Here is a 27,674-nt window from a genome sequence, read left to right as displayed (position 1 = left end):
TTTCTGTAGCATTTTTCATGTCCTCAAGATGTCCTAAACAGCTTTATAATCAAAGACTTTTAAAATGTAGCCACCATGGTTACGCTGGCAAAAGCAGCAGCCAATCTGCACACTGCAAGGTACCTCAGATAGCAATGAGATAAACAAACAGTTAATCTATTTTAGTGGTGTTGATTGAGACATAAATGTTGACCATACTCTTCCATGAATTGTGCCATGGGATCTTTTACATCCACTTGAACAGGCAAGGAGGGCACAGTTTTAGTGTCTCATCCAAAAGACGGCACCTCTTATGATAGAGAACTCCAGCAATACTGAAGTGTCAGCTTGGATTATATGATCAAACTCTGAAGTAGCTCTTGAACCCAGAACCTTCTGACACAAAGGGAACAGTGCTACCACTGAGCTAAGGGTGGCACCTTAGAAATACCTACAGTGCTAATTTCCAGGTTTCATCAAAAAATGCAGCAATAATTATAGCTGTACAGCAGAAGCAGATATCTTTCTAGTTTTAATCCTGCTTTTACTGTAACAATGACCCAAATCAACTAAGGTGAAACTCACTAGATATCAAAATACTGTAACACGTGTTGAATGGACAGTACAACTCTTTATCCCAAACTTAAGAAATTTTCCTTCCTATCTTTAGACTTTCCTAAACTATGTATCATTTCACCAAGTATGGTGGAAACTGGGAATTGTGATGACAATCCAGCTTGCTACTCCTCTAAAGGTATTGCAGTTTGCAACTTGAGAATGTCTCATTGCAAGTTACTGTGGGCCATCAGCAGCACCACAATCTGTAATCTCATGGCCTAGCATATCCCTTATTCTATCATTGCCATGAAGCCAAGGGACCAAACCTGGTTTAATGAGGAGTGTAGGAAAGCAGCACCAGGCATACCTAAAAATGACTTGGTGAAGCTACAACCCAGAACTACAAGCCATGCTAAAAGCAGAAGCAGCATACCATTGACAGATAAGTGATCTCACAACAAATGGATCAGATCAAAGTTCTGCAGTCCCAGCAAATCTATTTGTGGATGATGGCGGACAATTAAACAACTAATAGGAAGAGGAATCACCACGAACATCCCCATCCTCTAGGATGGCAAAGCCCAGCATATGAGCATATAAGACAAGGCTGAAGCATTTGTAACTGTCTTCAGCCAGAAGTGCCAAGTGGATTATCCATCTTGGTGTCCTCCTCAGGTTGCCAGCATCACAGAATCCAGTCGTCAGCCAGTCTGTCACAAGATATCAAGAAACAGCTGTGCGCATTGGATACACCAATAGCATCCCGGCTCTAGTGCTCAAGATTTGTGCTCCAGAACTAGCCATCCCCTAGCCAAGCTGTTCCAGTATAACAACAACACTGATATCTATTCAACAATCTGTAAAATTGCCCATGTAGGTCATGTCCACAAAAAGCAGGACAAATCCAATCCAGCCAATTGCCACCCCATCAGTCTACTCTCGATCACCAGCTAAGGCTTGTAAGGTGTCGTTGACAGTGCTATCAAGCCATACTTACTCACCAATAACCAGCTCACCAATGCTCAGTTTGAGTCCCACCAGGGCCAGTCAGCTCCAGACCTCATCACGGTTCATTCATGGACAAAAGAGCTGAATTCCAGAGGTGAGGTGAGAGTGACTGCACTTGATATCAACGCAGCATTTGACAGAGTGTGGCATCAAGGAGCCTGAGTAAAATGGAGGTCAATAGGAATCAGGAGGAAAACTCTCCACTGATTGGAGTCATGCCTAGCACAAAGTAAGATGGTTGTTGTTGTTGGAAGCCCATCATCTCAGCCTAAGGACATCACCACAGGAGTTCCTCAGGGTAATGTCCTAGGCCCAACAATCTTCAGCTGCTTCATCTATGACCTTCCCTCCATCATCAAGGTCAGAAGTAGGGATGTTTATTGATGATTACATTGTGTCCAGTTCCATTCATAACTCCTCAGATAATGAGGCAGTCTGTGCCCACATGCAGCACGACCTGGACAATATTTGGGTTTGGACTGATAAGTGGGAACTAACATTCGTGTCACACAATTGCCAGGCAATGACCATCTCCAACAAGAGAAAATCTAACCAGTTTCCCTTGACATTCAACGTTATTACCATCGCTGAAACCCCCATCATCTAGGGGGTTACCATGATCAGAAACTTAACTGGGACCAGCCACATAAATACTGTGACTACAAGAGCAGGTCAGAAACTGGGAATTCTATGACGAGTAACTCACCTCCTGACTCCTCAAAATCTGTCTATCATCTAAAAGCTACAAGTCAGGAATGTGACAAAAATAATCCCCACTGTCTAGATGAGTGCGGCTCCAACAACACTCAAAAGCCCGACAACATTCAGAACAAAGCAGCCCACTTGATTGGCAGCCCATCCACCACCTTAAACATTTACTCCTTCCACCACCGGTGCACAGTGGCAGTGTGTACTATCTACAGGATGCACTGCAGCAACTTCAACAGCACCCACAATCTCTACCACCTAGAAGAACAAGAACAGCAGGTAGATGGGAACACCACCACCTGCAAATTCTCCTTCAAGTAACACATCATCCTGACTTCGAAATATATCGCCGTTCCTTCATTGTCTCTTGGTCAAGGTCCTGGAAGTTCATCCCTAACAGCACTGTGGGAGTACCTACACCACATGGACTGCAGCAGTTCAAGAAAACAGCTCACCACCACCTTCTTGAGGGCAATCAGGGATGGGCAATAAATGGTGGCCTTGCCAGTGACACCCACATCCCACAAACAAATAAAAAAAGTCTTTATGTTCGAATAAGGCAGTTTGACATATAAACTGTATTACAACCAAGGTGGGAGGAGTACATCGTCTTTTCTAGTCCGACTTCTTCACAGGTCACATATATATTTTTAAAATGTTTACCCAGTTACTGATTCGGTCAATCATACACTCTACCCTTTATCCCAGAATAAAATACACCAACCAGCTTTCTTTAATAAACAACAAAATTATCAGTTTATTATCAAACAAGACTTATCCAGTAACAAAGCAAAGCGTTAACACACAGATTGAAATATGAAACCACACACACACACCAACACACACACACACGAAAGAATACTTTGGCCAAACACTTGAAAAAAAAAGATATGGAAGGAAGTCAATTGTCCCTTTTGGTCTGGTGTCCAGGTATACGGAGACGAGTCACTGGGATCTTTTCTAAAGCAGTTCTTTTCAGGCAGCATTGAGAATTAATCTGGCAGGTTTTTCCAGCTTCTCGGAGAGATGCAGCACCATGGATTTTAGCTCTCCCACACTGGATCTTTGCAGGGTTTCTTCAAAAAGAGGTAGAGAGAGAGGTGAGCTGGGTGGTTTCTTTTCCCTTGGCAGGCAAACCTCAAACTGTCATCAAAACAGTTCACACCCCAACTGAACTGAAAACAATATCTTCCCCAAACAGAAAGTCAACTTCCTGACCTCCATAAACCTTGACATGTGGCTTCTCTGTAAACATTTTCCCCAGGTCACCAAAATTTGTTGTTTATTGAGCTTAAAGCACATGATTTCCAGTACAGGTTGTTTTCAAACAACAACTCAAGTATCCTTTCAGTGAACTTGGTAAAAAAAAAACACATCCAAGGAATCAAATTTTAAGTTTTAACACAAGTCCTCAAAAAAATAAAATATTAAAAAAATGGAAGCACTTTCGTAGCAACTGAAATACAAAACATGAAATGAAACTGAACAAAAGCTGGCATTTCAAAAAAATGCTTTGAAGAATATGCTGTTTATTGAAATTAATTTTGCAGGGTAGCATGGTATCATAGTGTTCTGCAGTTCCAAAATAGTAAACAATGGGCTGCCAGCATTAATATTTTGATTTGCAGCTTCACACAGTGGGTTAGATGTCGTTGTCCCGCCGCCAGGGGTGGCATTGGAGACACCATTCACGATGTCACCCGATGCTGGAGCAGGTGCTAGCGTCATTTTTAAAAGGCTGCCAACCTTGCAAACAATTCAAAATAATGCAGAGTTGACGCCTTCCACCCCACCAATCTATACTCGGAATGCAAAGTTGACCCCTTCCCCCCCCACCCCCATACATACTCAGAATGCAGTCGTGACCCCTCCCCCTCCTCAATGGCGCCAGCTTCTCCTGGACAGGACAGCGAAGGCGCGTGAGTGCTGCATGTCATGCTGAAGATCATGAACGGATGAGAAGATCGTGGTGGATGACATGGTAATGTTTGCAGAAAGGTATTTTAAATAATTAAACCACGGTCCCGTTGCAGAGCAGCAGCCATGGAGCTTCCCTGCCGCCAGGAAGATCAGGCCCCCCAATCCTGGCGTCTGGTTCCGTGGCGGCCACTGCTGCTCAGATTCTCCGGACCCCATGCCACAAAACCCATCATCGGGCTGGGAACAAAATCCGGCCCAGCGAGTTTCTCATCTTAACTAGTGTTCTGGAGCAGTTCTGAGAGAAAGCCAAGTGCTTCCCAGAGGCAAATCAAATAGAAAATCATAAGACCAAGCACACAAAGCCACTCTTGCAAATTGTAGCAGTTGACTCCATAGCAACATTGCTAGAAAGCAGAGAGCTAATTATCAGCCTATCTGCTTGGACAAGAAGAGATTTTAAAAAAAGCGATGTGCCAGCTTAGAGGGGTTCTGAGCCCAAATGTTTGAAGGCAATTCACTGAAGTATCCTGAGGTAATGACTGCATCCACTTTTGTTGCAAAGCTCAACTGAAGTTGAATTAACTGCGCCAAGGCAGTTCACCAATTATGTTTGAATCAAATAAGTTAGCATCACAAAAAACAAAAAAAGTCAAAAATTCACAAGAGTACACTGAAGGTAAAAATTTATACCAATTTAACTTTGAATTTGACTTACCTTCCGGGAGCAAAGAGCAGTTGGACCTGTGCATAGAGCAGTCCAGGCGCACGGAGTTTTGAAAAAAAAAGTCAGTGACATCACAGGAAAGCTGATAGGTGATTGGTTAGTGAGTAACAGCTGTTAGGGAATAACTCTAAATAGCTCGGTCAGTAACTAAAGAGAAAGGTCTCCAGTTCTTTTTTTTAATATAGTAGGTACTTTTTTTTTTAGGGAATCAAGGTTCCTAGTGTAAATAATCTAATTTTTGGGTATTCTAAGGGAGTAAAAACAGAGTGAAAAAAAAGTGACACCACAGGAAAAACGGAAGTTCATTGGTCGGTAAGTAACTGCTGGCTGAATTACCTATTCTAATTTGATTTCAGATTAAAGGTGAATAGGAGAAATATTTTCAAGATTAAAAACTAGAAAGCAGTCAGAAATTTAAAAAACAAATTAAAATCTAATCAAATAAAATAGAGGTGCAGGGCCAGGCGATGTGTTGTACCTGTATGATGGGGGAGCTGGTGGATCCCATTGTGGTTCCCAGTGACCACATCTGTAGTAAGTGTTGGCTGTTTGAGGAACTCCGGCTCAGAGTTGATGAGCTGGAGTCTGAGTTTCGGGCACTGCAACACATCAGGGAGGGGGAGACTTACCTGGACGCTGTGTTTCAGGAGATGGTGACACCCCTTAGATTAACTACCTTGAATTTGGCCAGTGGTCAGGGACAGGAGGGTGTGACTATGAATGAGGCAGGTAGAGGGATCCAGGAGGTAGTGTTGCAGGAGCCTCAGCCATTGTCCTTGTCCACCAGGTTCGAGACTCTTGCTCCCTGTGTGGACGAGAGCAGGGACTGTAGAGAGGATTAGCAAACTGACCATAGCACCGTGGTACAGGGAGCCATTCAAGTGGGGGGAGAAAAGAGAAATGTAGTCATAATCGGGGATAGTATAGTTAGGGGCATAGACACTGTTCTCTGTGGCCAAGATTGAGAGTCCCGAAGGCTGTGTTGCCTACCTGGTGCCAGGGATCTGGATATCTCATCTGGGCTGCGGAGGAACTTGGAGTGGGAGGGGAAAGATCCAGTTGTCGTGGTCCATGAAGGTACTAACGATATAGGTAGAACGAGGATAGAGGTTCTGCTGAGGGAATATGAGCAGCTAGGGGCTAAATTAAAAAAGCAGAATCAAAAAGGTAATAATCTCCGGATTACTACCTGAGCCACAGGCTAATTGGCACAGGGTCAATAAGGTTGAAGAGGTAAATGTGTGGCTTAAAGATTGGTGTGGGAGAAATGGGTTCAAATTCATGTGACATTGGCACCAGTACTGGGGAAGGAGGGAGCTGTTCCGATGGGACGGGTTCCACCTAAATCATGCTGGGACCAGAGTCCTGGCAAATCGCATAATTAGGGCTGTAGATAGGACTTTAAACTAAATAGTTGGGGGGTGGGGGGTGGGGGGAGGAAAGGGACAGAACATGTGAACGTCATATTGCAGCAAGGAATTGTACAAGAGTAGGGAAATTTGATAATAGAACAAACTTAAAGGCTTTGTATCTGAAAGCACAAAGCATTAGGAATAAAATGAATGAGTTAACAGCGCAAATAAAGACGAATGGGTATGATTTAGTGGCGAATACTGGGACGTGGTTGCAGGGAAACCAGGTTTGGAAACTGAATATCCAGAAGGTACTTCAGAATTCAGTATTTCAGAAGGATAGGCAGGAAGGAAAAGGAGGTGGTGTAGCTTTGTTAATAAAGGAAGAGGTCAGTGCTGTAGTGAGAAATGATATAGGCACTGGAGATCACGACGTAGAATCAGTCTGGGTAGAATTAGTGGGCGGCACAGTGGCGCAGTGGTTAGCACCGCAGCCTCACAGCTCCAGGGACCCAGGTTCAATTCTGGGTACTGCCTGTGCAGAGTTTGCAAGTTCTCCCTGTGACCATGTGGGTTTTCGCCGGATGCTCCGGTTTCCTCCCACAGCCAAAGACTTGCAGGTGATAGGTAAATTGGCCATTGTAAATTGCCCCTAGTGTAGGTAGGTGGTAGGGAATATGGGATTACTGTGGGGTTAGTATAAAATGGCCAGCACAGACTCAGTGGGCCGAAGGGCTTGTTTCAGTGCTGTATCTCTAAATAAATAAGAAATAGCAAGGGAAAGAAGTCCCTGGTGGGAGTAATCTATAGGTCCTCAAACAGTGGTTCTGCAGTGGAGAACAGTATAAACCAGGAAATACTGGGGGCTTGTAAGAAAGGTACGGCAATAATTATGGGTGATTTTAATATGCATATAGACTGGATTAATCAAATTGGCAAGGGTAGCCTCGAGGGAGAGTTCACTGAATGTATTAGAGATTGCTTTTTGGAGCAATATGATGTGGAACCAACCAGGGAGCAGGCTATTCTAGATTCGGTATTATGTAATGAGGTGGGATTAATTAATGATCTCATAGTTAAGGATCCTCTAGGGAAGAGTGATCATGGCATGCTAGAATTTCAAATTCAGTTTGAGGGCGAGAAACTGGAGTCCCACGCTAGCGTTCTGGAGTTAAACAAAGGTAATTACATAGGCATGAGGACAGATTTGGCCCTAGTGGACTGGGCAGGAAGATTAAAAGGTAGGACAGTTGATGAGCAGTGGCAGATGTTTAAGGAGATATTAAATTCCTCCCAACTAAAATATATTCCAGAGAGGAAGAAAGATTGTAAGGGGGGATAAAACATCCGTGGCTAAGCAAGGAAGTTAAGGATAACAAAGACAAAAACTAAGGCATACCATATTGCAAAGGCCATTGGCAGGCTGGAAAATTGGGAAACTTTAAGATCAATAAAGGGTTACTAAAAAAGTAATAAAAAGAGCAAAGGTAAATTATGAAAGAAAAATTAGCACAAAATACAAAAACAGATAGCTAAAGCTTCTATATGTATATAAAAGAGAAGAGAGTAGCTAAAGTGAATGTTGGTCCCTTGGAGATTGTGACTGGGGAGTTAATAGTGGGGCACACAGAAATGGCGGAGACACTAAATCAGTATTTTGCCTCAGTTTTCACGGTGGAGGACACAAGTACCATCCCAATAGTAACAGGTAATGCAAAGGTTATAGGAAGGGAGGAACTTGGCGCAGTGGTTATCACCGCAGCCTCACAGCTCCAGGAACCCAGGTTCAATTCTGGGTACTGCCTGTGCAGAGTTTGCAAGTTCTCCCTGTGACTGCGTGGGTTTCCGCCGGGTGCTCCGGTTTCCTCCCACAGTCAAAGACTTGCAGGTTGATAGGTAAATTGGCCATTGTAAATTGTCCCTAGCATAGGTAGGTGGTAGAAGAATTATGGGGATGTGGTAGGGAATATGGGATTAATGTAGGATTTGTATAAATTGGGTGGTTGATGGTCGGCACAGACTTGGTGGGCCGAAGGGCCTGTTTCAGTGCTGTATCTCTAAATAAAATAAATAAATCACCACCACTAGGGAAAAGGTACGGAGCAAACTATTGGGATTGAAGGCAGACAAATCACCAGGGCCTGATGGCCTACATCCTAGGGTGTTAAAGGAAGTGGCAGCAGTGATAGTGGATCCATTGGTTATAATATTCCAAAATTCCCTGGATGCGGGAAAGGTTCCAGTGGATGGAAAAAATGCTAATATAATGCCCTTATTCAAAAAAGGGAGGGAGGCAGAAAGTAGGAAACTATAGACCAGTTAGTTTAACATCTGTCGTTGGGAAATTGTTAGAATCCATTATTAAGGAAGTAATAACAGGACATTTAGAAAGTCAAAATGAAATCCATCAGAGTCAGCATGGTTTTATGAAGGGTAAATCATGTTTGACTAATTTGCTAGTGTTCTTTGAAGATGTAACAAGTAAAGTGGATAATGGGGATCCTGTAGATGTAGTATATCTGGACTTCCAGAAGGCATTTGATAAGGTGCCGCACAAAAGGTTAATACACAAGGTAAGATCACATGGGGTTAGGGGCAATTTATTAGCTTGGATAGAGGATTGGCTAACCAACAGAAAACAGAGTCGGGATAAATGGGTCCTTTTCTGTTTGGCAAGATGTAACTAGTGGGGTGCCACAGGGTTCGGTCCTCAGGCCCCAACTATTTACAATCTACATTAATGACTTGGATGCAAGGATAGAAGGTACTATAGCCAAAATTTGCAGATGACACTAAAATAGGTGGGATAGTAAGTTGCAATAAAGAAATAAGAAATTTACAAATGGATATGGATAGGTTAGGTGAAAGGGCCAAAATTTGGCTGATGGAGTTTAACGTGGATAAGTGTGAGGTTATCCATTTTGGTTGGAAGAATAGAAAGGTAAATTATCTAAATGGAGAGAAACTTCAGAGTGCTTCAGTGCAGAGGGATGTGTGTGTCCTCATACATGAATCGCAGAAAGCTAGTATGCAGGTGCAGCAGGTAATAAGGTAGGCAAATGGAATTTTTGGCATTTATTGTTAAAGGAATAGAGTATAAAAGTAGGGAAGTGTTGCTGCAACTGTACAAGGCATTAGTGAAACCGCACCTGGAGTATTGCGTACAGTTTTGGTTCCCCTTACTTGAGGAGGGATGTAGTTGCATTGGAGGCAGTTCAGAGGAGGTTCACTAGATTGATTCCAGAGATGAGGGGTTTATCTTATGAAGAGAGATTGAGCAGTTTAGGCCTTTATTCTCTAAAGTTTTAGAAGAATGAGAGGAGATCTAATTGAGGTATATAAGATGATTAAAGGGATTGACAAAGTAGACTTAGAGAGGATGTTTCCTCTGGTGGGGCAATCTAGAACGAGAGGTCATTGTTTTAAATCTGCTACCCCTTATCCTAAAACTGAGATGAGGAGAAATTACTTCCCTCAAAGAGAAGTGTGTCTGTGGAATTCATTACCCCAGAGTGTGCTGGATGCCAGGACATTGAGTAAATTTAAGGAGGAGATAGACAGATTTTTAATTAGTAATGGGTTGAAGGGTTATGGAGAATGGGCAGGAAAGTGGAGTTGAGGCCGAGATGAGATCAGCTATGATCGTATTGAATAGTGGAGCAAGCTCGAGGGGTTGAATTGCCTACTCCTGCTCCTAGTTCATGTTCTTATGTAATGTGGATGGTAACAACTGTTAATTAAGAAGATATCCTTTGTGGGCAAGAGTAATTTGATGGTGCCCATAATTTCAGAACAGTCGAAGATTTCCAGGTTGCTGTTCACACAGGGTGATTGCTCAATGTGGGGTTTTCATGGCCCAGTCAAATTAGAAAGAATGCTTGATAGCTTGTGGCCACCTTTTCAGTTAATGCATTCGATCAGTTCTGTGGATAGGTTTTCGGGAAAGGGCTGCAGACTGCTTGCTGTTTTCAGGCTCCAGGCACAAACCATGCGATAGTCTGATTGGCATATGCTGCTGTGTGGAGGTTTGCATCTTGTAATCATGGAAGCACAGAAGGAGGCTGTTTGGTTAATTGTGCCTTTGTCACATCTGGCTCTTGCCTCTGCCTTTTTAAATTTTGCCTTTTCAGATAAATATCCACTTTCCTTTTAAAAGCTATTATGGAATCTGATTGCACCATTTCTGTTTGGGCATTCCACGTTCTAATAACCCTGTGCATTAAAATAACCCTAAACTCTGTTATTTTGATCATCTCCGTAAATTTATGTCTTCTAGTTACTGACTCAGAAGATTGGAAATAGATTTTCCCTATTTAACTTGTCAAAACCGCACCTAATTTTGAATATCTCCATCAAATCTCTACTTACCTATCTCGGTTCTAATGAAAAGATCATCAATTTCTGCAGTTTCGCCTCACAACTAAAGCCTCTTATTCCTGGTACCATGCAAGTGAATCTCTTCCATACTCTCTCCATGGCGTTGACATACTTTGTAAATTAAGGCACCCAAAATTGTGGCCCAATTTTCTAACTGAGGCCTATCCAATGACTTGTGAAGGTTTAGCATTAACTCTATTTTTCTACTTGATGCCCTTATTTATAAAGCCTGAGATAGCATATACTTCTTTTAGATTCATTTCATCAACTTGCCCTCCCACTTTTAAAGACTTATGTGTATGAACAAAGCCCTTCCGCTCCTCTACCCTTTTAAAGTTGTACAATTTAGTGTATATTTTCGGCACTTATTCTTCCCTACAAAATGTATCAGCTCACATTTTTTGACATTAAATTTTATCAGCCCAATGCACTACCTATCTATGTCAACAACAGCTTGCATTTATATAGCACCTTTAGCATTAAAAAAAAGTCCAAAGGCGCATTATAAAACAAAATATATGACACTGAACCACAGAAGAAATATTAGGGCAAAAGCTTGGTCAGAGATAGGATTTAAGGGCAGTATTAAAGCAGGAAAGTGAGGTAGAGAGGTGGAGAGGTTTATGGAGGGAATTTCAGTCTTAGGACTTAGGCAACACCACCACCAATGGTGGAGCGGTTAAAATAGGGGATACTCAAGAGGCTGGAATTAGAGGAGTGCAGATATCTCAAAAGGTTGTTGGGCTGGAGGAAATTACAGAGGGGCTAGGCCAGGAAGGGATTTGAAAACAAGGATGAGAATTTTTAAAATTGAGGTATTGCTTAACTGGCAGCCAGTGTATGTCAGGGAGCAGTGGGGTGATGGGTGAACAGGAGTTAATGAGAGTTAGGACATGGGCAACAGAGTATCTGATGACCTCAAGTTTACGGAGTGTAGTATGTGGGCGGCCCGCCAGGAATGTGTCAAAATAGTCAAGTCTAGAGGTAACGAAGGCTTGGATCAGAATTTCAGCAGCAGATGGACTAAGGTGGGGGTGGAGTCGGGCGATGTTATGGAGGTAGAAATAGGAGGTCTTAAGAATGGTGCAGATATGGTTGTAAGCTCATTTCAGGGTCAAATATGACACCGAGGTTGTGAACAGTCTGGTTCAGCCTCAGTCAGTTGCCAGGGAAAAGGATGGAGTTGGTGGTAAAGGAATGAAGATTGTGGCAGTCTTCCCATAATTTAATTGGGGGAAATTTCTGCTCATCCAGTACTGGATGTCGGATAAGCAGTCTGATAATTTACAGACAGTGGATGGGTTGAGAGAGGTGGTGGTGACGTAGAGCTGGGTGTCATCAGCGTACATCTGAAAATTGACACTAAGCTTTCAGATGATGTCGCCAAGGAGCAGCATGTAGATGAGAAATAAGAGGCGGTCAAGGATGAATCCTTGGGGGAACACCACAAGCAACGGTACAGGAACGTGAAGAGAAGTCACTCATGGCGATTCTCTGGTTACGATTAGTTAGATGAGAATAGAACCAGGCAAATACAGCCCCACCCAGCTGGAAAACAGTGGCAAGCGTTGGAGGAGGATGGTGTGATCAACTATGTCAAAGGCTACATACAGGTTGAGAATGACAGGGAAGGATAGTTTGACTTTGACACAGTCTATAGGATGTCATTTGTAACTTTGATAAGAGCCATTTCAGTCTGTAGCGGGCAGAAATCTGATTGCAAAGATTCAAACAAGGAGTTCCCGGGAAAGATGGGCATGAATTTGAGAGGCGACAACACATTCAAGGACTTTGAAGAAAGTGAGGTTGGAGATGAGCGGCGGTTTGCAAGGACGGAGGGGGGGGGTCAAAGGCTTTTTTTTTTTTTAAAGAGGGGTGGTGACAGCAGGTTTGAAAAGGAGATAGAGACAGAACCTGAGGAGAGAGAACCGTTAACAATGTCAACTAATATGGGAGCCAGGAAGAAAAGGTGTAGTTTAGTGGGAATAGGTTCAAGAGAGCAGGAGGTGGGTCTCATGGACAAGATGAGCTCAGAGAGGACATGAGGGGAGATAGGAAAGGAACTACAGAAAGATACAAATTCAAGGCTAGGGTAGGGGGAACCTTCGAGGAACTTCAGCCTAGTGACTAGGGCAAGGGAGGGAAGTGGCACAGGCAGCTGATCAAACGGTCTCAATCTTAGTGTCTAAGTAACTCATGAGCTCCTTGCATTTGTTGTTGGTGAGGGTGGAGGAGTCAGGTGAGAAGGATTTAATAAGACATTTGCAGTAAAGAAGCCAGGGGTTACTTTTGCATTCCAGGATGATCTTGGAATAGTTAGCAGTTTTCTCAATAAATTCCTCCTGAAATCACTTACTGTTCTGTTCGCTGTTAAACATGCTTCCATTTTCATGCCCAAAATATCCCAGTACAGATCATAACTGTAATTTTGATATCTTATATATCTTTTAGAAAAGCAATGTTTCCAACGCTGACCTTTGGGAGATACCCTATTTATATCCCTCCAGTCCTAAAAGCACTTCTGAATCATTACTCTCCCATTTTTGGTCCTTTAACCAATTGCCTTTCCACAATGCCACCTTCTCTACTTTGTGCCTCCATTTTCTGAACAAGTCTCCCATATGGCACCTTATCAAATGCCTTTTGCAAATCCAAATACAGAACATCTACTGCATTTTCTTTACCAATACACATGGTTATCTTCTTGAACAAGACTAGTAGGAGCTGTACTAGCCTACAAACTTCCTGTGGGTGGTTCTTTCTCAAGTGAGAAAGCTCAATAGGCAAAGGCCCAGATCTGCAGGAATTGTATGACCAATTGTATCCTCTGTAGTCAGAATGGTTGAATGCAGAGACAGGAATATAGTATGTGTAGCAGTGTGCCTTCCTGACCCTGGCTGCTCCAGCAGAAAGGAATACTATCAAATTGCGCTGTTTCCCAGATTACTCTTAACTGGGTCAACATGTCATTGTATTCTCTTGAACGTATTGCGTAACAGTGGAAGGATTTTTAAACAAACTAAAGAAAAATAATTTTAGATTCATAAAAGTTGATGTTAAATTTTTAACAAACTTGCCATGATGTTCATTGAATCGCTTTGCTTTTGGGCCTCCTTATCTCGAGAGACAATGGATACGCGCCTGGAGGTGGTCAGTGGTTTGTGAAGCAGCGCCTGGAGTGGCAGGCTCTTCCACAGGTGCTGCAGAGAAATTTGTTTGTCGGGGCTGTTGCACAGTTGGCTCTCCCCTTGCGCCTCTGTCTTTTTTCCTGCCAACTACTAAGTCTCTTCGACTCGCCACAATTTAGCCCTGTCTTTATGGCTGCCCGCCAGCTCTGGCGAATGCTGGCAACTGACTCCCACGACTTGTGATCAATGTCACACGATTTCATGTCGCGTTTGCAGACGTCTTTATAGCGGAGACATGGACGGCCGGTGGGTCTGATACCAGTGGCGAGCTCGCTGTACAATGTGTCTTTGGGGATCCTGCCATCTTCCATGCGGCTCACATGGCCAAGCCATCTCAAGCACCGCTGACTCAGTAGTGTGTATAAGCTGGGGGTGTTGGCTGCTTCAAGGACTTCTGTGTTGGAGATATAGTCCTGCCACCTGATGCCAAGTATTCTCCGGAGGCAGCGAAGATGGAATGAATTGAGACGTCGCTCTTGGCTGGCATACGTTGTCCAGGCCTCGCTGCCATAGAGCAAGGTACTGAGGACACAGGCCTGATACACTCGGACTTTTGTGTTCCATGTCAGTGCGCCATTTTCCCACACTCTCTTGGCCAGTCTGGACATAGCAGTGGAAGCCTTACCCATGCGCTTGTTGATTTCTGCATCTAGAGACAGGTTACTGGTGATAGTTGAGCCTAGGTAGGTGAACTCTTGAACCACTTCCAGAGCGTGGTCGCCAATATTGATGGATGGAGCATTTCTGACGTCCTGCCCCATGATGTTCGTTTTCTTGAGGCTGATGGTTAGGCCAAATTCATTGCAGGCAGCCGGAAACCTGTCGATGAGACTCTGCAGACACTCTTCAGTGTGAGATGTTAAAGCAGCATCGTCAGCAAAGAGGAGTTCCCTGATGAGGACGTTCCGTACTTTGGACTTCGCTCTAAGACGGGCAAGGTTGAACAACCTGCCCCGTGATCTTGTGTGGAGGAAAATTCCTTCTTCAGAAGATTTGAACGCATGTGAAAGCAGCAGGGAGAAGAAAATCCCAAAAAGTGTGGGTGCGAGAACACAGCCCTGTTTCACACCACTCAGGATAGGAAAGGGCTCTGAGGAGGAGCCACCATGTTGAATTGTGCCTTTCATATTGTCATGGAATGAGGTGATGATCCTTAGTAGCTTTGGTGGACATCCAATCTTTTCTAGTAGTCTGAAGAGACCACGTCTGCTGACGAGGTCAAAGGCTTTGGTGAGATCAATGAAAGCAATGTAGAGGGGCATCTGTTGTTCACGGCATTTCTCCTGTATCTGACGAAGGGAGAACAGCATGTCAATGGTCGATCTCTCTGCACGAAAGCCACAATGTGCCTCAGGGAAGACGCGCTCGGCCAGCTTCTGGAGCCTGTTCAGAGCGACTCGAGCAAAGACTTTCCCCACTATGCTGAGCAGGGAGATTCCACGGTAGTTGTTGCAGTCACCGCGGTCACCTTTGTTTTTATAGAGGGTGATGATATTGGCATCGCGCATGTCCTGGGGTACTGCTCCCTCGTCCCAGCACAGGCATAGCAGTTCATGTAGTGCTGAGAGTATAGCAGGCTTGGCACTCTTGATTATTTCAGGGGTAATGCTGTCCTTCCCAGGGGCTTTTCCGCTGGCTAGAGAATCAATGGCATCACTGAGTTCCGATTTGGTTGGCTGTATGTCCAGCTCATCCATGACTGGTAGAGGCTGGGCTGCATTGAGGGCAGTTTCAGTGACAGCATTCTTCCTGGAGTACAGTTCTAGGTAGTGCTCAACCCAGCGGTCCATTTGTTTGCGTTGGTCAGTGATATGTCCCCCGATTTAGATTTGAGGGGGGCGATCTTCTTGATGGTTGGCCCAAGAGCTCTCTTCATGCCATCATACATTCCTCTGATGTTTCCGGTGTCTGAGGCCCGCTGAATATGACTGCATAGGTGTTGCCAGTAGTCGTTTGCGCAACGCCTAGCTGTTCTTTGTGCAGTACTTCTGGCTGCTTTAAGTGCTGCGGATGTTAAATCGCTGGGGGCTTTCTTGTAGTTCAACAGTGCAATGCGCTTAGCGGCTATGACAGGTTCCAGCTCTTCATTTTGAGATTGAAACCAGTCTGCATTTCTCTTCGCACTTTTGCCATAGGTGGTCAAAGCTGACTCATAGATGGCGTCTCTGATGTGGGCCCACTTGGTCTCAGCATCCCCTGTGGGAGTGTTTTGAAGGGCTGTTACAAGTGAATTTAGAAATTTTTGTAACAGCTGTGGGTGAGAAATTCTGCTCGTGTTGATGCGCGGGTGGCCCTTCTGCTTGGAATGATGCAACTTCTTTGGTCTGAGTCTAACCTTGCTGCACACCAGGGAGTGGTCGGTGTCGCAGTCCGCACTGTGGAAGCTGCGTGTGATTTGAACACTGTTTAAGGCGGCTCGCCTTGTGACAATGAGGTCTAGCTGGTGCCAACGACACGATCTTGGGTGCCTCCATGAAACCTGGTGACAGGGTTTAGTGTGAAAGAACGAGTTGGTGATGCAGAGGTTATGATAGGTACACAACTCAAGCAGTCTCTGCCCGTTCTCATTCATCTTTCCAACGTCATAGCGCCCAAGGCAGGAGAGCCATGAGTCATGGTCGGCCCCAACCCTGGCATTAAAGTCCCCCAGCAGGAATAGGTGTTCGGTGTTGGGGATGCTGCTAATGATGTTATGGAGTTGTTCATAGAACTGGTCTTTAGCTTCAGGTGGGGAGCAGAATGTTGGAGCATAGATGCTGAGTAGGTGTACTGGACCAGAGGTGGTGAGCAGTCGGATGGACAGTATGCGTTCCGAGCCATTTGAGGGAGGCTCTATCATGCTGAGCAAGGAGTTAGTCATACTCATAAACATATGTTTACTCAGCAAGGCAAAAGTCTCAAACGTAACAGGAAGCCAAGTAGACATTTTAGTGAAGCTTAAATTGTACTCCGTGAGAAAGTACTAGTGAGTATTTCTATCATTTGATGAATACTATATTCATGTAGCTGAAAATTAACATGGTGGATGCAAAATTAATGGTATGGCAATGTTAGCACTTACAAACATACGAAGCTGATCTGAAGAAACTGAGAATTTCTGTGTTAAATTATGCTTCATAAGATTTTCAGAGATAACAGCAATCCTGGAAAAGATAAATTTTTATCAATAGGTCTATTCTGCTATTAGAAGAGACTACAATATTCCCCATTCAATTGTAAGGTCCTTTTCCAACAGACTTCAATATTTTACTTTAGACATATACCTTTAAGCAGCTGGGGTTCTTTTTTCTCGAAACGTGTCGGTTGAGAGGTGAACCGATAGTAGTCTTTAAAACTAGAAGGCTAAAAATTGGTCCACACTGTTTTTTGGGTGCAGGGGGTCACATTCACAGCTTGCCCATGCCCATTGCCATGGAGATAGGCAACATACAAACTTGGTGTTGCCTCATCATTTACCTGACTGTCGCTTTGGTCCGAGCAGGGCCCATGCTGCTGGATGCCTGACGCTCAGTAAAGGGCCAAGCAGAGTTTGCAAAGAGCACATGGTGCAGGCAGTCTGTCCCTCTTAAAAGGAGAACTGCACTGAATCACAGGAGGTTGCTACCGAGTGCTATTACTACAGTTCTATAAAAGAAAAATAGAACACTGGGACAGAGGGCTCCGAGGTTCACGGAATTGACGCTGGAGTCCTCCTTAGTGGTGGAGGCAGACAGGAGGAGATAGGTCATGTTTCCATGGTGGGGACAGGAAGCCCTCAAAGACCATTCATAGAGTCATTTATGGCATAGGAGGCCATTCAGCCCATCGAGTCCATGCCAGCTCTCTGCGGAGCCATCCAGGCAGTCCACTCCCCCACTCGATCCCTGTGCAAGTTTATTTACTTCAAGTGACCATCCAATTTCCTTTTGAAATCATTGATCGTCTCCGCTTCCACCACGGTCGTGGGCAGAAAGTTCCAGGTCATTAGCACTCACTGTGTAAAAATGTTCTTCCTCACATTCCCCTTGCATCTATTACCCAAAATCTTCAATCTGTGTCTATGCACAATTAATTAATGGGAACAGTTTTTCCTTATCTAACTTATTTAAGCCTGTCATAATCTTGTACACCTCTATCAAATCTCCCCTCAATCTCCTTTGCTCCACGGAGAACAACCCCAGCTTTTCCAACCTAATCTTGTAACTAAAATCCCTCATCCCTGGAACCATTCTGGTAAATCTCCTCTGCACCCTCGCATCCTTCCTAAAGTGTGATGACCAGAACTGGACGCAATACTCTAGTTGGACCTAACCAGACCATAATAAATGGTTCAGAATAACTTCCCTGCTTTTGTACTCTATGCCTCTATTTATGAAGCCCAAGATCCCATATGCTTTGCTGATCACTCTCTCAATATGTCCTGCTACCTTCAAAGATCAATGCACATGCACTCCCAGATCCCTCTGTTCCTGTGCACACTTTAGAACTATGCCATTAAGTTTACACTGCCTCACCCTATCCCTTCTGCCAAAATGTATCACTTCACACTTCTTGGTATTAAATTCCATCTGCCACTTGTCTGCCCATTCTGCTAGCCTATCCTGTTGCAGGTGGTTCATATCATCCTCACTGTTTGCCACTCCTTCAAGTTGGTATCATCGACAAATTTTGAAATTCTATCATGTATTCCAAGATCCAAGTCATTGGGGAACACTACTGTCTACCATCCTCCAGTCTGAAAAACTACCATTTACCATGACTTCTGATGAAGGGTTACTGACCTGAAACGTTAACTCTGCTTCTCTCTCCACAGATGCTGCCAGACCTGCTGAGTATTTCCAGCACTTTCTGTTTTTATTTCAGATTTCCAGCATCTGCAGTATTTTGCTTTCATTTACCATGACTTGCTGTTTTCTGTCCTTCCAATTTTTTTTTATCCAATTGGACACTGACCCTCCTATCCATGAGCCTCAAATTTTGTTAACCAGCCCTTTTATGTGGTACTTTATCAAACACTTTCTTAAAATCCATACAGACAACATCTACTGCATTCCCTTCATTAACCTTCTCTGCTACTTCATCAAAAAATACAATAAGATCAGTCAAGCATGATCTGCCTTTTACAAATCTGTGCTGGCTATCCTTAATTATGCCTGTTGATTTTTTTCCCTGATCATTGTTTCTAAAACCTTAAACACCACTGATGTTAAACTAACTGACCTGTAGTTGCTAGGACTGTCCTCACACTCTTTCTTGAATAAGGTTGACACATTTGCCACTCTGAAATCCTCTGCCATTTCCCCCCTATCCAGGGAAGATTGCAAGATTCTGGCAAGCCCTTCCACTATCTTCACTCGCACATCCTTTAACAACCTGGGATGCACACCATCTGTACCAGGTGATTTATCTACCCTAAGTACAGCAAAGGGAATGGGAGAAGGTGGTCAGAGAAGTCAATTGCTAGAGTCTGGCTGCAAGGACCTGGTAGAAGTATCACAAAAAGTGTAATGTCTTCATGTGGCAGGTCAAGGCAAGTGAATGCGTCTTCACTCAACATCTGCTATCCACCACTCCACCAACCTCTCATGCTGCTCAAATGCACCTTACCCCATCACTCAGCCATCAGAGCCCAGCACTCAGGACTCAGGCATAACATTCATCTACTCCACCTCACCCCCACAAACTGAGCTCCTGCTGCTTCCACATACCTCCAGCTACTCAGTTGGGGCAGGTACATCAGCCAAACACCGTGCAACACAATCACCAACATTCGTCCCTCTCTCTTGCAGATCGAGGTGGCCCATAACAGGAGGGAGCAGAGCAGAACTGGGGGAATTAAGGATGCCTGCATCTCCTGAGCCCAATGGAGGAGATAGTTCCCTGCATCATGGGATCAGCCCGTGGTATCCAGCAATGCTGAGAACATTAAGGATGATGGTATGTTCCTGCCTGATGCTCCTTCTCAACTCACAGCACACCCTCATCTTGCACAGCGCTTATGAAAAAGCCCCATCACTTTATCTGACATTCACAGCCATCAGCTCAGACACTACCACTGCAGGTACTTTAGAAGCTGGTACAGAGTTGGGATCTGCATGTGGTGAGTCACTGGGCGCAAGGTAGCTGCAGTCAAGCAGAAGGATGGCTCACATGCTAGCTTACTGGAGGGTGAAGTCACAGACAAGCTCTTGTGCAGGGGACTCAGATGAGGACCTCGATGGGGCATCATACAGGAAAACACTGATGAGGATGCACACAGATGCTGGATGCATTGGCTGGCCTGCCAAACAGCCTCCTGTCACTGTCAAAGAGCATGGAGGAGTCTAGCTCTGACTTGGCAGAGGGCATCGCACGGAGCTTGCTTTTGATGAATGACAAGCGAATATGTAGAGTGGGCCTACATGGTCCAAGTTTGTAAGCAGAGTGTCAAATCAGGCAGTAGTGATGTTTGATTTTAAATTTTTTTTAATTGATGTGTACAAAATTATGAGAGGCCTAGATAGAGTAGACAGGAAGGACCTGTTTTCCCTAGCGCAGAGGTCAATTACCAAAGAGCACAGATTTAAGGTGATTGGTAGAAGGATTAGAGGTCAGATGAGGAAAAACTTTTTCACGCAGAGGGTGATGAGTGTTTGGAATTCACTGCCCAGATTGGTGGTGGAGGCAGAAACCCTCAACTCATTTAAAAATGGTACCTAGGCATGCACCTGAAGTGCTGTAAACTGCAAGGCTACAGACCAGGTGCTGGTAGGTGGGATTAGATAGGGCGGCTAGTTTTTTAAGCCGGAGCAGACACGATGGGCTGAGTGGCCTCCATCTGTGCTGTAACCTTTCTATGGTTTGACATCATGACAGATCAGAGGCTTCCAGCACATGTAGGGGATGCCTGCACTAGCACCCTCCCAGCATGGGGCGCTACGCGGGGCTGTGCTGGAAGTAGTGGGAGGTGCTCTCCACCCAACTTGAAGCTATCTCCAGTGGTGCAATGGATCTGACTTTCACGCCCATAGATTAGGTGTGATAGGGTAGGCATTGCAAAGTTGTTTCCAGTTGTTGGGGGTGGGGAGGGTGGGTAGTGGTGGTGGGGTGGGCAATCCAGATTAGGGATCATAAATACAAGATAGTCACTAATAAATCCAATAGGAATTCAGGAGGAACATCTTTACTCAGAGTGGTGAGAACTCACTAACACAGGGTGGTAGTTGGCACAGGTAGGTAGTGCAGGTGTCCCCTGTGGCCATCCCTCTCTCAAACAGATATACCGCTTTGCATACTGTTGAGGGGGGATGGCCTCCCAGGGCAAAGCAGCAACAGCCAAGTTCGTGGCACCATGGATGGCTCTGCTGCTCAGGAGGAGGTGAAAAAGAGTGGGAGAGCCATACTAATAAGGGATTCAATCGTAAGGGGAACAGACAGGCATTTCTGTGGCCGCAAATGAGACTCCTGGATTGTATGTTGCCTCCCTGGTGCTAGAGTCAAGGATGTCTCAGAGCGGCTGCAGGACATTCTGAAGGGAGAGGATGAACAGTCAGAGGTCGTGGTACACATTGGTACCAACGACATAGGTAGAAAGAGGGATGAGGTCCTGCAACAAGAATTTAGGGAGTTAGGTAGCAGATTAAAAAGCAGGACCTCAAAAGATTGTAATCTCTGGATTACTGCCAGTGCCACGTGCTAATGAGTATAAGAATAGGAGGATAGAGCAGATGAATGCGTGGCTGAGGAGGTGGTGCAGGAGGGAAGGCTTTAGTTTCCTGGATCACTGGGTCTGTTTCTGGCAAAGGTGGGACCTGTACAAGTTGGACGGGTTGCGCCTGAACCGGAACGGGACCAACATCCTTGCTGGGAGGTTTGCTAGTGCTGTTTGTGGGGGTTAAACTAATTTGGCAGGGGAATGGGATACAGAGTGGAGTTTCAGTAGGGGGTGATGCACAGTCAAATATAGAAGAGAAAACAAGTCAGTCTGGAAGGCAGAGCAAATATAAACCTGTTAAGGCGCAAGTGAAAAATGTACGGCTGGATTGCATATACTTTAATGCAAGGAGTCTTGTTAATAAGGCAGATGAATTGAGGGCATTGATAGCACATGGCATTATGATATTATTGCTATCACAGAGACATGATTGAGGGAGGGGCAGGACTGGCAGCTCAATATTCCAGGGTATAGAATCCTCAGGCATGACAGGGGAGGGGTTAAAAGAGGAGGTGGCATTGCACTGTTGATCAAGGAGTCAATTACTGCAGTAAGGAAGGATGAAATCTTTGAAGGTTCTTCAAATGAGGCCATATGGATATTACTTAAAAACAAAAAGGGGGCAATCACTTTGCTGGGAGTGCACTACAGGCCTCCAAACTATCAGGAAGAGATAGAAGGAGCAGATATGTAGGCAAATCTCAGAGAGGTGTAAAAATAATAGGGTAATAATCCTAATAATAATAATTCGGTGGGCCGAAGGGCCTGTTTCAGTGCTGAATGACTCTATGTAATCTATGTAATAATAGTAGGGGATTTCAACTTCCCCAATATCAACTGGGATAGTCAGTGTAAAATGCTTATAAGGGGGCGGAATTCTTAAAATGCATACAGGAGAGCTTTTTGAGCCAGTACGTAGACAGTCCTACAAGAGAAGGGGCGGTACTGGACCTAATCCTAGGGAATGAAGCCGGACAAGTGGGAGAAGTGTCATTGGGGGAACATTTTGGGGATAGTGACCATAATTCTGTAAGATTTAAGGTAGTTATGGAAAAGGACAAAGATGGACTGAAAATAAAGGTACTGAATTGGGGGAAGGCCGATCTTAAGATGATAAAACAGGATCTGGCCAAAGTAGACTGGGAGCAGCTACTTGTAGGAATGTTGACATCAGATCAGTGTGATTCATTCAAAGAGGAAATTGTGAAAGTGAGGAGCCAACATGTATCCATTAAGGTGAAGGGTAGGACCAACAAGTCCAGGGAACCCTGGATGTCAAGGGAGAGAGAATTGGATCAGTAAAAAAAAAAAAGGCTTACGGCAGATTCAGAGGGCTGAAAACAGCGGAGGCACTAGAGAAGTATAGAAAGTGTAGGGGGGTACTTAAAGTAATTAGGAGAGCGAAGAGGGGACATGAAAAAACACTGGCGGGCAAGATAAAGGAAAATCCTAAGGCATAAGAGAATAACTAGGGAAAGAGTAGGGCCCATTAGGGACCAAAGTGGCAATCTGTGTGTGGAGCTGGAGGATACAGGTGAGGTTATAGTAGGTTACTTTTCATCTGTGTTCACTATGCAGAAGGACAATGTAGGTGTAGAGATCAGGGAGAGGGATTGTGATGTACTTGTACATATTAGCATTGAAAGGGAGGAAGTATTAGCTGTTTTAGCAGGCTTAAAAGTGGATAAATCCCCAGACCCAGATGAGATGTATCCCAGGCTGTTATGTGAGGCAAGGGAGGAGATAGCAGGGGCTCTGATACAAATTTTCAAGTCCTCTCTGGCCACAGGAGAGGTACCAGAGGATTGGAGAACAGCGAATGTGGTACCATTATTCAAGAAGGGTAGCAGGGATAAACCAGGTAATTACAGGCCAGTGAGTCTAACATCAGTGGTAGGGAAACTATTGGAAAAATTTCTGAGGGACAGGATTAATCTCCACTTGGAGAGGGAGGGATTAATCAGGGGTAGTCAGCATGGCTTTGTCAGGGGGAGATCGTGTCTAACTAACTTGATTGAATTTTTTGAGGCGGTGACGAAATGTGTCGATGAGGGTAAAGCAGTTGATGAGGGTAAAGCAGTTGATGTAGTCTATATGGACTTCAGTAAGGCTTTTGATAAGGTCCCGCATTGGAGACTGGTTAAGAAGGTAAGAGCCCATGGGATCCAGGGCAATTTGACAAATTGGATCCAAAAGTGGCTTAGTAACAGGAGGCAGAGGGTGATGGTCGAGGGTAGTTTTGTGAGTGGAAGCATGTGACCAGTGGTGTAGCACAGGGATCGGTGCTGGGACACTTGCTGTTTGTAGTGTACATTAATGATTTAGACGTGAATATAGGAGGTATGATCACTAAGTTCGCAGATGACACGAAAATTGGTGGTGTTGTAAATAGTGAGGAGGAAGGCCTTAGATTACAGGATGATATAGATGGACTGGTAAAATGGGCGGCACTGTGGCAAATGGAATTTAATCCTGAGAAGTGTGAGGTGATGCATTTTGGGGGACTAACAAGGCAAGGGAATATACAACGGATGGTAGGACCCTAGGAAGAATAGAGGGTCAGAGGGACCTTGGTGTACTTGTCCATAGATCACTGAAGACAGCAGCACAGGTAGATAAGGTGGTTAGGAAAGCATATGGGATACTTGCCTTTATTAGCTGAGGCACAGAATATCAGAGCAGGGAGGTTATGATGGAGCCCTATAAAACGCTAGTTAGGCCACAGCTGGAAAACTGTGTACAGTTCTGGGCACCACGAGGAGATTCACCAGGATGTTGCCTGGGCTGGCACATTTCAGCTATGAAGAGAGACTGAAAAGGCTGTGGTTGTTTTCCTTAGAACAGAGAAGGCTGAGGGGAGATATGATTGATGTATACAAAATTGAGAGGCATTGATAGGTTAGATAGGAAGGAACGTTTTCCCTGAGCAGAGGGTTCAATAACCAGTGGGCATAGATTTAAGGTAAGAGGCAGGAGGTTGAGAGGGGACTTGAGAAAAAATGTTTTCACCCAGAAGGTGGTTGGAATCTGGAATACACTGCCTGAAGTGGTGGTAGAGGCAGGGACCCTCAACATTTGAGAAGTACTTAGATGAGCTCTTGAAACGCCATAGCATACAAGACAACGGGCCAAGTGCTGGAAAATGGGATTAGAATAGTTAGGTGCTTGATGGCCAGCACAGACACGATGGGTCAAAGGGCCTGTTTCTGCGCCACATATCTCTGTGACTATGACTCTGTGACTGGTTGAAGCAAATATCTACTTTTCCCTTAAATGCACCAATGCTGAGTACATAGGGAAAAAAAGAATAGGGTATGTTGACAGGGCGAGATGAAATAAGGTGGGAGGAGACTCGCATAGAGCATAAAAAGGGGGAGGCGGTGGCGTACTGGTATTGTCACTGGACGAGTAACCCAGAGACCTGGGGTATTGCTCTGGGGAATTGCTCTGGGGACATGGGTTCAAATCTCACCACAGCAGAAGGAATTTGAATTCAATTAATAAATCTGGAATTAAAAGCTAGTTTAATGATGGCCATGAAAACATTGTCGATTATTGTAAAAACCCATCTAGTTCACTTATGTCCTTTAGGGAAGGAAATATGCTGTCCTTACCTGGTCTGGCCTACATGCGACTCCAGATCCACAGCAATGTGGTTGACTCCTACATGCCCTCTGAAATGGCCTAGCAAGCCACTCAGTTGCATCTAACTGCTACGAAGTGAATAAAAAAGAATGAAACCAGACGGACCACCCGGCATCGACCGAGGCACCGGAAACAACAACAGCAAACCCAGCCCAGTCAACCCTGCAAAGTCCTCCTTACTAACATCTGGGGGCTTGTGCCAAAGTTGGGAGAGCTGTCCCACAGACCAGTCAAGCAACAGACTGACATAGTCATACTCACGGAATCATACCTGACAGACAATGCCCCAGACACTGCCATCACTATTCCTGGGTATCTCCTGTCTCACCAGCAGGACAGACCCAGCAGAGGTGGCGACACAGTGGTATACAGTCAGGAGGGAGTTGCCCTGGGAGTCCTCAACACTGACTCCAGACCCTTGAAGTCTCATGGCATCAGGTCAAACATGGACAAGGAAACCTCCTGCTGATTATCAACTAATACCCTCCCTCAGCTGATGAGTCAGTACTCCTCCATGTTGAACAACACTTGGAGGAAGAACTGAGGGCGGCAAGGGCACAGAATGTACTCTGGGTGGGGGACTACAAAGTCCATCACCAAGAGTGGCTCGGTATCACTACTGTTACTGACCGAGCTGGCCGAGTCCAAAAGGACATAGCTGCTAGACTGGGTACGTTGCAGGTGGTGAGGGAACCAACAAGAGGGAAAAGCACACTCGACCTCATCCTCACCAATCTGCCTGCCGCAGATGCATCTGTCCATGACAGTATTGGTAGGAGTGACCACCGCACAGTACTTATGGAGACAAAGTCCCGCCTTCACATTGAGGATACACACTGTTGTGTGGCACTACCACCATGCCAAATGGGATAGATTTCAAACAGATCTAGCAATGCAAAACTGGGCATCCATGAGGCGCTGTGGGCCATCAGCAGCAGCAGAATTGTACGCAACCACCATCTGTAACCTCATGGGCTGGCATATCCCCCACTCTACCATTACCATCAAGCCAGGAGACCAATCCTGTTTCAATGAAGAGTGCAAGAGGGCATGCCAGGAGCAGCACCAAGCATACCTCAAAATGAGGTGTCAACCTGGTGACGCTACAACACAGGACTATCTGCGTGCCAAACTGCGTAAGCAGCATGCAATAGATAGAGCTAAGCGATCCCATAACCAACGGATCAGATCTAAGCTCTGCAGTCCTGCCACATCCAGCCGTGAATGGTGGTGAACAATTAAACAACTAACTTGAGCAGGTGGCTCCACAAATATCCCCATCCTCAATGATGGGGGAGCCCAGCACATCAGTGTGAAAGACAAGGCTGAAGCATTTGCAACAATCTTCAGCCAGAAGTGCCGAATTGATGATCCATCTCGGCCTCCTCCTGAAGTCCCCAGCATCACAGATACCAGACTTCAGCCAATTCGATTCACTCTGCGTGATATCAAGAAACGACTGAAGGCACTGGATACTGCAAAGGCTATGGGCCCTGACAATATTCGGCAATAGTACTGAAGACCTGTGGCCAACCATCAAGAAGATTGCCCCCCTCAAATCTAAATCATGGGACACAATCACTGACCAACGCAAGAAAATGGACCGCTGGGTGGAACACTACCTAGAACTGTACTCCAGGGAGAATGTTGTCACCGAGACCGCCCTCAATGCAGCCCTGTCTCTGCCAGTCATGGATGAGCTGGACGTGCAGCCAACAAAATCGGAACTCAGTGATGCCATTGATTCTCTAGCCAGCGGAAAAGCCCATGGGAAGGACAGCATTACCCCTGAAATCATCAAGAGTGCCAAGCCTGCTATACTTTCAGCACTGCACGAACTGCTTTGCCTGTGCTGGGCTGAGGGTGCAGTACCCCAGGACATGCGCGATGCCAATATCATCACCCTCTATAAAAACAAAGGTGACCGTGATGACTGCAACAACTACCGTGGAATCTCCCTGCTCAGCATAGTGGGGAAAGTCTTCGCTCGTGTCGCCTTAAACAGGCTCCAGAAGCTGGCTGAGCGTGTCTATCCTGAGGCACAGTGTGACATTCGAGCAAAGACATCCACCCATGCTGTTCTCCCTTCGCCAGCTACAGGAGAAATGCTGTGAACAGCAGATGCCCCTCTACATTGCTTTCATTGATCTCACCAAAGCCTTTGACCTCGTCAGCAGACGTGGTCTCTTCAGACTACCAGAAAAGATTGGATGCTCAAAGCTACTAAGTATCATCACCTCATTCCATGACAATATGAAAGGCACAATTCAGCATAGCGGCGCCTCATCAGACCCCTTTCCAATCCTGAGTGGCGTGAAACAGGGCTGTGTTCTCGCACCTACACTGTTTGGGATCTTCTTCTCCCTGCTGCTCTCACATGCGTTCAAGTCCTCTGAAGAAGGAATTTTCCCCCACACAAGATCAGCTGGCAGGTTGTTCAACCTTGCCCATCTAAAAGCAAAGACCAAAGTACGGAAAGTCCTCATCAGGGAACTCCTCTTTGCTGATGATGCTGCTTTAACATCTCACACTGAAGAGTGTCT

The 27,674-nt window shown here is 45.1% G+C and overlaps 1 protein-coding gene across 8 annotated transcripts in view; it reads right to left on the bottom strand.

Annotated features, from left to right (window-relative positions):
- dusp16 (dual specificity phosphatase 16) overlaps positions 1–27,674 on the bottom strand; it is a 168,062-nt gene that overhangs the window by 86,587 nt on the left and 53,801 nt on the right. Inside the window, exon 2 of one of the 8 annotated variants that reach the window (XM_068050629.1) lies at positions 16,876–16,957. The exons of the other annotated variants lie outside the window; for them this stretch is intronic. Within the exon in view, the coding sequence (XP_067906730.1) occupies positions 16,876–16,932 (57 nt within the window). The 5' untranslated portion in view covers positions 16,933–16,957. The remainder of the gene's footprint in view (positions 1–16,875; positions 16,958–27,674) is intronic. 8 annotated transcript variants of the gene reach the window in all.

Source organism: Heterodontus francisci, chromosome 18, assembly GCF_036365525.1.
Source record: "Heterodontus francisci isolate sHetFra1 chromosome 18, sHetFra1.hap1, whole genome shotgun sequence".
NCBI lineage: Eukaryota > Metazoa > Chordata > Chondrichthyes > Heterodontiformes > Heterodontidae > Heterodontus > Heterodontus francisci.
Note: the sequence above shows the minus strand (reverse complement) of the source record. Positions and strands in the feature narration are given on the sequence as shown.